Source organism: Budorcas taxicolor, chromosome 1 (genome assembly GCF_023091745.1).
Source record: "Budorcas taxicolor isolate Tak-1 chromosome 1, Takin1.1, whole genome shotgun sequence".
Classification (NCBI taxonomy): Eukaryota; Metazoa; Chordata; class Mammalia; order Artiodactyla; family Bovidae; genus Budorcas; species Budorcas taxicolor.
The window spans coordinates 21,199,240-21,211,663 of NC_068910.1; the positions used below are offsets into that span (position 1 = coordinate 21,199,240).

The window sequence follows — 12,424 nt, forward strand, 5'->3', positions numbered from 1 at the left end:
GTGACTAGATTTTCTTTTGTTGGATCATTAAAATTTCAGGCTAGAGTTGCTTGGGTAGAAAACAGTTTGAAATGCCTTGCAGATTAAAGAGAAAGGAATGTTGCCGGTGTTTGCAGAACCATACCTGGTTCCACTTAGTCATTTCATAAGGATTTGGGGTTATATTTGCACCTTCTTGAACATTTTCTCCAGCAATTTTAAGTCCATTCATTCTCTTAATATCCTTATCTCTCTTTGCTACTCATCTGACTGTATAATTTATTCCTGGAAATAACGAGAACCTCAATGCAATGATTGTGACTTTATCATTTGACTGGCCTTGCTTCCAGTCATCCAGAGCCCCCACTCATTTTATTCATTCCATGGATGAGTTAATGGTATTCACAAAAACAGCACTGTTCAAGACAAAGTCTTTAAGCAGGCAGCCTTCCTGCCCTCATCAGTCTTCCTGTCTGATGGCAGTGGCAGAATGAAGGAATTGTTGAATATGTGTGATCTGGCTCTTCAGTTGTTAAGGTACAGCATAATCTAAAAATAAATAAAGTTAGAGCAAGAACTTGTTATCCTAAACTTGGTGACATCATCATTTGCAAATCATCCAACAAGTAGAAGCAGCAGATCATTAACTATGTTTGGATTTCTTCTTTGTCTTTACTACACATTTTTATCCTTGGGTGACTTTTTTGTCCACTACTGTGTTCTCAACTGGCTGGCTACATGGTAGCCCCAAACATGATCAGAAAACTACATTTCACCTCTTCAGTCCTGTTATGTACTGCCTCCTCGGTGACTTTTAATTCTGCTGTTGCCCTTTTCATCACCATCTTTATCTCATTGTGTTTACGTCTCATGTGTTCTTTTCCTGAAGCTTTTCCTATGTGTTCTTCTGCTATTAAAGACGAACAGCAGTATCCTGGAAGTGTCTGATGAATCTACCAGTATATTGCCTGTCCTCTGGACTGTCTGCATGCCATTTCCTTAATTCATCATGAATTTTTCTTGGTTCATGTATGTGGGAGGGGTGCACATTGGAGAAATATGTGTTCTGAGAGGAAATTAAAATGTAGAGCTTTCTGAATCACCAAGCAAAGTTCTGTTGGGTTTCCCACTCTTGCATTAGATTTCCTCTTGCTGTCATTACAACAGGGATGTGAGAGCTGATTTAAACAAACAGCTACAACATTAGAAAATAGGAAGGGAGGTGGGAGGGGGGTTCATGTTTGGGAACACATGTAAGAATTAAAGATTTTAAAATTAAAAAAATAAAAAACTATTAAAAAATTAATTAATTAATTAATTAATTTAAAAAAAAGAAAATAGGAAGTCCAACTTCAGCAAAATCTCCCCCCCACCTGGTCCATTCCCTGTATTATTCTATATTCATTTAATATATGCCTCCCATGACCCTGAACCATTTACTATCTTATGCTTTATTGTGGTACATTTACATATGACTCAACTTGAATCTAATCATGAGAAACTATGAAACTGACCCCATTTCTACTTAGTAACTGGCCTGCATCCTTCAAACTACCAAAAAAAGCAAAAGGCTGAGTAACTGTCCCAAATGAAAGTTGGGGGTCGGAGGGGTCATTATAAAGAGACGTGGCAACTGAATGCAGTTTGGTCCTCTATTAGATTCCTGGACCAAGATATAAATAATGATCTATAATGGACTTTATTTGGGCACTTGCCAAATGTTGAAAATGGACTGTGAATATGATTAATAGTATTATATCAAAGTAAAGCTTGCTAATTTTAATAATTTTACTGTGGATGTATAAAAGAATATTCTTATTCTTAGAAACAGTACACTTAAGTATGTATTGGTAAAGGGGCATATTTTCTCCTGCTTATTATTTAATGATTCAGGGGAAATGTTTGTGGGGAGAGAGGAAACATGCAGATAAGGTAAAATATAAATAATTGGTGGTCCGGGCAAAGGCTATAGGGAACACTTAATAGATTTCTTTATTTTCCAGTTTCTCAGATCTTTTCTTCAGCTTCTGTTCACCATGTTTCTTCAGAGGGAGGATTTCTATGCAGTCAGCATCACTTCAGTTCACATGATTGGAAAGAACACACTTTGGGGGAGGCTGAAGGAATGGTCCGAACACAGCGCTTGCAAACAGATGTACAAAATGGATGGGCTACTCAAAATGCTCAGTAGCTACCATGACCGTTCCCAAAATGTTTTTGTAAAATAAGTTTCCAGACTATGCGGGGATTTGTCTCGTCAACGGTAACAACAAAATAATTTAAAGTCCAATCCCTCAGCAAAACTCCATCTACTTACTTTCACATTGAAGATATCTTTAAAAGTTAACAAAATTCAGTAGACTACAACTCGAGAAAGATATTGATGGCAAGGGAAATTGATATTTCAGACCTATGGCTGCTGTTCTCTTTATGAGACATTTTATTATCCTGATGGGTGGAGCCATGATTCAAAGACATTTTCTAAAAATGAATTTCCTCACCCAGTTGTAAATGAAAATACCCTTGAAGAGGTTTGAAAGTATTTTGTATCACACACTATTCAGGTGATGCATTAAACAATGCTGCCCCTGCTCCTGGACTGAAGAATAAGGAAACCTTGTGTGAATTTACTTCATCTGAGCGTCTAGGTTTTAAAAGGAAAGTGAAGTGTAATTTTCTGAATATACTTGTGCAGAGTTTCTTTCTTGGTTTAGTCTCATTGTCCCCAGAGCAATTCACCCAGTATTCAACTATTTTAATCTGCACCTCATTGAATGCATTTTTCTCAGAGTAAATTCATGATGTCTGTAGCTGTCCAGACATAAAGGTAACACATTTGTAAGTGGGTGGTGCCAGCGTCAATGGAAATTCACAGTCTAAGGAGAACAATTCTGCATAAGAAAGAATAATCTCCAAAAGAATCTACCATCCTCCAGTTTACTTGGGTGTCTGACTTTTCCTAGAAAGTGTCCTGATTTGGGCTCCCTGATCACACCCTTCAGGGGAAAAAAATGTCAGCTTGTTCATAACGTGTGGGTGAATTCGGTCAGCCGGACTCTTCGCGTTTGACCTGTATTTCAGCTAGTCTGTCTGACTTCCCTTTTCCCACTGGGTAGTTACCATTTAACATCAAGTCTCCATATTCCATCTGGGGTGTGGTTGTTCAGAAAATAGCATCATGTCATTTGGGAAAGTGGAAAAATAAAGGTCATAGACGAGAACCAATGATAGCAGGAGTCTTGATTTTCTGTGAGGAGGAGGAGTGATTCAAGAAGATTCAGTGGAATTATACTGCAGTTAGAAATCTGAAGATGCCTGCCAGGTGTTACTGTGATGGTGATGGGCTTTGTGGACCTGTAAGGTCCAGGCATAGTGCACACACTGGGTACCACACTGACATGTTTAATCCCCACACTCATCTTACCAAGGGTAAGAATGTGATTCTATACATAAGGAATGATGCTTAGAAATTAGCTTACTTGCCTGAGATCTCACATGCAAGTAAATGAGGAAGCTGGAGTTAGGGGCCCAGATCTTTTATTCTTATCTCATATGTAGTCTATCAAGAACACTCTGTGATCTGTTTTTGTTCTCTGAATTGTATTAGATATCAAGGAATGTTCAGGCATTCAAATTGTGTAATGATTTTAAGTTGATTTACCGTAAAGGATGAGAAGCCCTTGCCAAACGTCAGAGAAGGTATTCAAGGTTGGGATGAGAGTACCTGGATTTTGCACTCAACAGTGTTTTTGTCTTAAACAAGTGAGCATCAAGTTTATGAAGCACTTTCTTCATGTGTAACTGAGTGTAGTCCTTTCTGACCAGCCTTCACAGGGATTGTTAGATGGATTAAGTGAGATCAGGAATGGGATGCCTTTTTGCAAACTGTGAAATCCAGAGTATTATTATCATCATTACCATTAAATTTTTGTGGATTGACTAAAATAGCCCATATTGGCTATTTCTTAAAGCTGAGAGCCCCCATCAAATTCTTATCATTAAAATGATACTCGTCTATAAAGACGTGTCCATTTAAGCCTTTAAAATTTTAACTTGTGGACTGAATCTCACAGCCTTGGTTTTCTACCTTAGCTTGTTTTAACTCCATTAAAATCTGGCTTCTTAGTAGGGACTGTTCATCATGGCATGAGTATTAGGTAATAATATGTTGGGTGTTATTTTTGTGTGTGACCTAAAGTCATCATAGTTAGGTGAAAAGACATGTGTTTTATTGATATCTACTGAAGTAGGGGTAGAATGATAAAATGTCTAGGGTTTGCTGTCAAATACTTTAGCAAAGAGAAATAGGGATAGATGAATATATTGGTCAAAATCTTATTATGTTGGGGAATCTGAGTACACTGTACTATTCTCTCTACTTCTGCATAGGTTTTCCTAGTATATTCTCCTAATGTTTTTTATTGTTCTTTCTACAGATGCAGATTTTCTTTTACAATCCAGATGATTTTGACAGCTTTCAAACTGCCATTTCTGAAAACAGAATAATCGGAGCTATGGCTATATTTTTTCAAGTAAGTTAACAATGGCTCAAGTACTTCAACCAGAGTTCTTTGAGTATTTTTTTTTAAATTCACCGAATTGTTCCATGTTTAATGAATGCATCTGTTTTCTAGTTCACACCTGTCTAAATGAAAGATATTTCATATTGTCTAATGTGTGATTTAAAATGTAAATAAGTATGTTTAGAAACATAATGAAAAATTTTGCATGAATTATTCTGATTTTATTGCTACTTGACTGGTGCACAGATTGAAGAACACATTTATCATCTAAGTTACTTCACTCCTGAAGCGTTTTGAACAGGTTCCTTCAGCATATTAAGAAGCTGATGTTTAAAAAAAGGTGGTTTTCTTTGGAGCAACTTTAAAATTTGACATTACTTGCAAGTAGATTAATAAATCGCATCAGTCATTTCTCTAAAGAGACTTCATTTCTCCCTCCTCGTTCCCCTCCAGAAATCCCCATGGTAACTAAAATTCTTATTGAGACTGTTTCCAAGTTAGTATGTTTATGATCTCCCAGACTCATTTTCTCTTTTTTGTTGTATTTGTATTAAGGAGTTTTCCTGGCTCATGTGTTGGTTCCATATCTAGAAGTGAAACATTGCATCCTTCCACAGATAATGCTGTCCAGGCTTCTTAGTGTTAATCAGTGGGTGTCTTAACCAAGTAGCCTAGAGGAGACCTGGTGCTTTTTTTGTGTGGGAAGGTAATCTGAGTAGGAGGTGTATGGCTTGTCTTTCAGTCTTGCAATTTGCCTAAAGACCACTTAACAAGTGTTCCTTTTACCAGTGAGTCATCATGGGGAAATTATGTCTTTCTGACAACTCAGAGGAACATTAAAGACATCAGAACCTTCTTCAATATGTGTCTTTAACCTCCGCCTTTTGAGGCAAGCTTCTTTGTCATTGAGATGGAGCCACTCTTGTGTGGAGTGTGTTAATTTCACTGCCCTTTTTAGTGAGTGACACGGAATGGACAGTTCTCTGTACTGTTTGTCTCTCTTTCTTAATACCCCTCTCCCTTTCTTTCCTTGGATAAAGGCTCAAAGGGGATGTGATTTTTGAAAAATTGAAAAGCCTAATATCCTCTCCAAACTTCTGAAACAATAAGAGTGGCGTTCCACAGCATTGGTTATGACACTAATTTTCATACTAAGGTTTCTGACCTAGTAGTGCGCCATGAAGTCATTTCAGTGAGTCTTGACCAACATTTTTAAAATAAATAGAATAATACAGAACAGAAACTATTCAAGTGTACCACACATAGTAAGGGTAAATAATTTCTTTGAACTTGGTTTTTCATTGCTCATACACAGACATGCAAGCAATTGGGTCATTATATGAAATGTGTTTCTCATTGTGGGTGATACTGAAATATTTTGAAATTTTTTGTTTACACTCTGTTTTATGATAATCTCCTCTTTGTTCCTACTGTTTTCCCAGGCATTTCTTCCCCTGATTATTTTCATGAATCACAGTAGAGCATAGTGTTTTAAAAGCTTATTCGGTGGAGTCAAAAATACGTGCATTTGAATCTCATCTTTTCCACTTAACTGCATAATGGTGATGTAGTTGTTTAAACTTTTTATTTTTTGACCACAACGTGTGGCTTACAGCATCTTAGTTCTCTGACCAGGGATCAAACCTATGCATTAGGCATTGAAAGCACTGAGGCCTACCCCTGGACCACTAGGGAATTTCTAAAGTTTTCAACCACAGCGTTGTGATCTGTGAAATGAGGATGGCAACTTGTACATCAACAAGACTGTAGTCTTTAAATGAAGTCCCTAGTGTGGGTTTTGGCACATAGTAGAAATTTGGTAAATGCCAAACAAAATACGTACCCATATCCAGCCACTTCTGTTTCATAAGATGGAGACCCCATGGTGTATGTGTCTTCTCTGCATAAACAGAGGTCTATTCTGGGCACAGCCCTGCTAGCAATTCAGGTGGGTTCTGTCATAACCCCTTCTGCATCTAAACTGTGATAGATTTGTTTTGGGCATTACTGAGGCTACTTGAACTTCTCAGACTGTTTGTATGTGTGAGCGTGCTCTCAGTCATGTTCAATTCTTTGCAGCCCCTTGAATTGTAGCCCATCAGACTTCTCTGTCCATGGAATTTTCCAGGCTAGAAAACTGGGGTGGGTTGCCATTTCCTCCTCGGGGTCTTCCTGACCCAGGGGTCATACCTGTGTCTCTTGCATCTCTTGCATTGGCAGGCAGATTCTTTACACTGTGCCACCTGGGAAGCCCTTGCACTTACATAGTTATCCTTCCTTTTCATCACTCTCCTCTTAGCACACTGGTTTTCATATTGCTGGATCTCTACCCCTGCAGCCCTACCTTCATACCTACCCTTTCCTCCTTTTCTGTCATGCCCACCCATGCCTCACCCAACCCAGTTCTATTAATACTTTATAGGTCACCTTTTTTTATAGGAAAATAAAATTTTAAAATGTTATTTATGAGTACTAGAAAGTCTATTTCACAGCATGCTCTACCCAAAAGGCTTCTATTTTTCCAGCTCTAGAAAGTCTTCTTAAATATAAGACCAATTAGAGTATGGGCAGGGGAGGCACATAGGTTTAAAAACCACCAAAAGACCTCAGTGTGAAATCTAGGTTTGGATTTTTCAAGTATTTCCAGGACTCAAGTGCTCGTTCACATACAAAGAAATATAATGTGTATTTCATCTGGTTAGTCCTCTAAGTTTTGGCTTGCTGTCCTATAGACACAAAATAGAGGACAGATAATACAAAATAGAATAGTTGTTTTTTTTTTTTTTTTTTTAGATAGCAGCTGCGTGGGGCTGCTTTCTTTGTTTTCCTTGTAAGTCCACGTGTACATTTATACATCTGAGTTCACACAATGTCATTGCAGTGGAAAGACGATATTATTGCTATTTTAATTTGGCAGTCTTTTTAGAACCTGTATTTTGAGATCTTTGTGTTTTGAATCTTTCTAATAAGAATGCTTGATTTGAGACTTTGGTATTTCTCCCCCAGGTAAGGAAATCTTGTGTATATTTCCAAATGCAAACCTAGTACCTTCCATTTTGGTCTTAAAGAAGTATTTATCATTCTCTCAGGAATGATTTGATGACAAGTATGGTATCACTTACTATGTTAAATAGATGTGATAAGTGTAGTCACCTCCTGCCCACTAGAAGTGGATCATTGTCCCATGTGATAATGGCTCGAAAGAGGTGAGAGGAGAAGGTCTCCTACTTGTGAATTGGCTGTACTCTGCTCTGGTGCCCATAAATGCACAGATTCATTCTTGAGAATTTCAGGATATGAATGACCTACAAGTGCGTGTCTAGGCAAGGCTAAGTTCTGTGTAGATGCTGTGGCTTTGATGCCAGCTTACTCCACACGCTAGAATAATTTTCCCAACAATTTCAATTTTTCATTATCTGTGTTTCTTTTTTTCCCCCTGACCCTCTGCCTGTTACTCCCAGGAGTTTTGGCTCTCTTACTGCCTTTGCTGTGGTTTGCAAAACAGCAAGGCGCACACACACCTATCAGACACATGGTCGACCAGGGAACATATTGGCTGAGCACAGGTGGTCCTGTTGTAGCTTATGGACATAATGATGGATGCTCCATCGTGCTTACAGTTATTTTCTTCAGTTAAACATGGAATATTTCACATAAGATTTCCTGATGATGATGTAACAATTGAGATCTGAGTAGTGACTGTCTCCGTTGGAGGGGGTGTGAATTTCCATGGTAATAACCATTCTCTAAGCAGTTTCCATGACTTCACTGTCAGCATGACCTTGATTTCATGACCCCAACCTGGGCCCCAGTAACTTTGAATAGTGCCTGACATCCTTTGGTTGCGGACAGAATTGAAGGTCAGTCTCAGTGTTGAAATGGAGTGAGGCAGGTTTCCCCTGAGTGCTTTGTGTGAACACCAGTAAAGGAAGGATCGCTTCCAGGGACAGAGCAGAGCAAATCGTGGCAGCCCCACAGGGTTTTACGCTTTTGGGCCCACACAGTGCTAAAAGGCACATTCATTTCATAGATAACTACTGCTGAGTGGAATGGTACAGTTTTCCAACACATGTTACTAAATGCATCTGGAGAAGGAACACCCCTTTTCCAGTTCACACACCTTTGGGCTAGTGGCCCTCTGGAAGATAAAGGAGAAAGGAAGGGTCAAGTTTGATTTTAAAGGATTTTTTAAATAAAATAGGGTAAAATAAAAAATAGGCGAGGCATGAAGATACTTGTTAAATCACTAAGAGAATAAATAGATGTTTGTTTAGCTACAACAAAAATGTTGTAGTAGATGTTTATTAGTACAAAAAATAAGTATTTTCTGTTTAATCTTATCTATTAGCCTGTTTTGAAGTCCTGTAGAAATGTAAAAAGCCAGAAGTCATCAAAATGCTCCTTTAATGTATTCTCGTATTTGGATAACACACCAGTTGGGTTATCTCTTTAAAGAAGAAGGATGAAAGCCTGTGTTTGTAGGACGGTTGAAATGACAGTGGACTGATTAGGCAATTTGTTGATGATACTGTGTTTTGAAAATAACTCAAAAAGGTTTAATTACTTTTGATGTAAAGTTGCAAATCTTCCTTGACAAATTGAGGTTTCCTCCTGGTAAACATTGTAAATTTAAAACGTAGCAAGTTGAAAATGCATTTAATACACCTAACTTACTGAACATCGAACCATTGTAGCTTGGGCCAGCCTACTTTAAACATGCTTAGAATACTTACATTAGCCAATGATTGAACCTGTTTATCTTAACACAAAGCCTGTTATTGTTAACATAAAGTATAGCACAGCATGAAGTTTTCATTGTCTCATGGAATTTACTGAATACTGAAAGGGAAAAAAGGAAGGGTCATCTGATACAGAAAGGTTGTATATGTATTGGTCATTTACCCTGTGATCATGTGACTGACAGGAAGCTGTGGCTCACTGCCTTGCCTATCATCAGAAGACAGTTTATCTTACCATCTCACTAGCCTGGGAAAAGACCAAAATTCAAAATGAGGTGTATCACTTTCACAGCATCATCAAATCAAAATTATAAGTTAGGGACTCTGTATAGAGCAGAGACTACTCAATTCTCAGAGTGACCTTATGTTTAACTTGACCTGTATTGCTTTTTAGATCAAGAATCTTCTATCATTGCCCTTGAAATTGGGTTCTGGTTTGATTTTTCTTTCTTGCAATCTGTTTCTTCATCATTTCTCTGAACTGTTTCCTCCATTATCCCCATGAGCATCAAAATGCCTTTGAACCATGCAACCGTCTTAATGACTTTCAATCTGTTGCTTATAGAAGTTTGGGATTCCCAAGCTTGTAAAATTTTGATTTTATACGTTTGATTTTTGTGTGTTTTTTTTTTTCCTTTTGAGGAAGCCCGTGATTATCTTTGAATATGTGATGGCTAAGGAGTCTCGTTTGTATTGCTACCCAGTTGCCATTGTTATTTAAATGCCAGAAATTTTATTTGTATTTCCTGATTCTATTGAACTTCAGAATTATAAATGCATGATTCTTTAAAAGCATCTATATTTATATTTAGAAACTTTTCTCAGGTGGTTTTCTTTACAACTTCTTTGTTAGACCTTATTGGGTATAATCACTTCTGAATCTTTGCATCAGACACAAAGAAAATTTTTACCGTGTCTGCATCCAGGGGCCCAATCAATAGCATGTTTCTTATACATTTAAGAAATAAGTTGATGTATTTATAGGTTGTCTTATAGTACTTCTTTTTCACAGCCTGTCTTCAGCAACTCCATTGAAGCTTTTTTCATTTAATATTAGCTCCTACTTCTTCTGGGAGCATTGAGCCCCTTTGCACAAGTATTTTTTTTTTTTCCAATTCAAATTTCTATCCACAAACTGACTGCTGTCATTGGATTTTCACTAAGTTCTGTTGCTCATGCATTTGGGTCTTCCTCACTCTGTCCTAGGAGAAGGCAATGGCACCCCACTCTAGTACTCTTGCCTGGAAAATCCCATGGACAGAGAAGCCTGGTAGGCTGCAGTCCATGGGGTCGTGAAGAGTCTGACATGACTGAGCGACTTCCCTTTCACTTTTCACTTTCATGCATTGGAGAAGGACATGGCAACCCACTCCAGTGTTCTTGCCTGGAGAATCCCAGGGATGGTGGAGCCTGGTGGGCTGCCGTCTCTGGGGTTGCACAGAGTCAGACACGACTGAAGCGGCTTAGCAGCAGCAGCAGCACTCTGTCCTTCCTTCATAGTTGAAAGCAAACTTCAAAACTCAAATGTTTCCAGAGTTGCTAACCCATTCTTTATATCACTCAGTGGTGCAGACTGCTTAATTATTTTTCTCCATCTGGAGAGGCTTAGTAATTAAATGAAATGGCAGCACCTGGGATTATTTATAGACGTGACGAAGGCAGGAGGAGTTCTTGATGACTCATCCAGGGCTGGCAAGGAAGGCTTTTTCTCCACTTCCCTGGGTCTCCCCCCACCAAAGGAGCTGTGATTTGTCCTTCCTGTGATGCACTGCTTCTCTTACCGCTCCATCTCCCAGTCACGCTCTGATATCAGTCGGCTTCTTCTGACTTTGTACTGTGAATGCACGGAGGACTGGGAGCCTCTGCTTACTCATCAAGTGCACCTCTTGTGGGTGACTCCCATTGTGACTTGGTGGTGCAAGTACTTAGGTGAATTCAGTGCAAACACATTCAGGCTGTCTTGAGTCTTGACTGGAAAGGTGCACGCGATAGCCTGGTAGCGAAGAAGTGATTAGAAACAGGCATTAGGGAGTGTTGTTTGGTTACTCAGTTGTGTCCGACTCTTCTGCAACCCCATGGACTGTAGCCCACCAGGCTCCTCTGTCCATGGAATTTTCTGGGCAAGAATATTGGAGTGGGTTGCCTTTTCCTTCTCAGGGGAATCTTTGCTTCTCAGGGATCAAACCCACATCTCCTTCTTGGCAAGTGGATTCTTTACTACTGAGTCACCTGAGAAGCCCATGAGGGAGTGTAAGACCTGAGAATACTGGACTACAGTCTTGGAGGTGGAGGTCCATGTCTGGTTCCTCTGCTTCCTGTCCCACCATCCGCCTTTCTCTAGCCCTCGCATCGATGTCTTGACCTCAACTTGTTGCTCAGGATATTTGTGGTGGATAGGACTAAGTTACAGGAAGCCTTTTAGGATCCCACCACAAGACTGATGATGTGGGTTTTGGAAAAGCATGTGCCTAGGTAACTGCGTAAGCTTCAGCTGAAAAAGGTGATGGTTTTACAGAAGTGTAAGGCTTTTGAAATGGTGAAGGACGCTGACCATGAGGATTCTCAGACTGCTGATCCATTGAGAAGGTAGTTCTAATCTGAGACTCTACTGGGTCTAACATTGCTCTCAACTGTATCTCTGCTTATGCATGTATTTGGGAAAAGCATCAGGGCTTGAAACTTCTTAAAAGGTACAGTGCATTCAGAGGCCTTAAAGGAGTGTGTTAGTGCCAAGAATACCTGGATATATCTGTGTCTGAAGTTGTTCTTATAAAGTTTCCCACAGGAAATTCCCTGGCAGTTCAGTGATTAGGACTCTACTTCCATAGTAGGCGGGTGGGTAGGTATTCCATTCCGTGGTCGGGGAACTAAGACCCTACAGGCAGTGTCATGGCCAATTAAAAAAAATAATAATAAGTTTCCCACTGAAATGATTTTATCTCAGCAGATGATGGGTGGAGAGAGAGGCTTTCTTGGATTGTTTAGCTCTTTTTCATTCTACCATGACTCTTTTTCTGGCGCATTTCCTTCCTAGGGTTGGTTTCTTTGTATTCCACTTCATCTGTATGTATGTCCTTTTTCTTGCTCTTGCTGTATCTCTGCTGTGCTGACTCATTTTACTCCTTCTGCTGTATGTTAAGCTCCTTCTTCCTGCCTTTTTTCATTAACATGGCGAGGGTATCC

The 12,424-nt window shown here is 39.2% G+C and overlaps 1 protein-coding gene across 2 annotated transcripts in view; it reads left to right on the forward strand.

Moving 5' to 3' along the window:
• PTPRG (protein tyrosine phosphatase receptor type G) overlaps positions 1-12,424 on the forward strand; it is a 768,800-nt gene that overhangs the window by 531,135 nt on the left and 225,241 nt on the right. For both annotated transcript variants that reach the window (XM_052648333.1, XM_052648342.1), the window contains exon 5: positions 4,416-4,511. In XM_052648333.1, the coding sequence (XP_052504293.1) occupies positions 4,416-4,511 (96 nt within the window). The remainder of the gene's footprint in view (positions 1-4,415; positions 4,512-12,424) is intronic.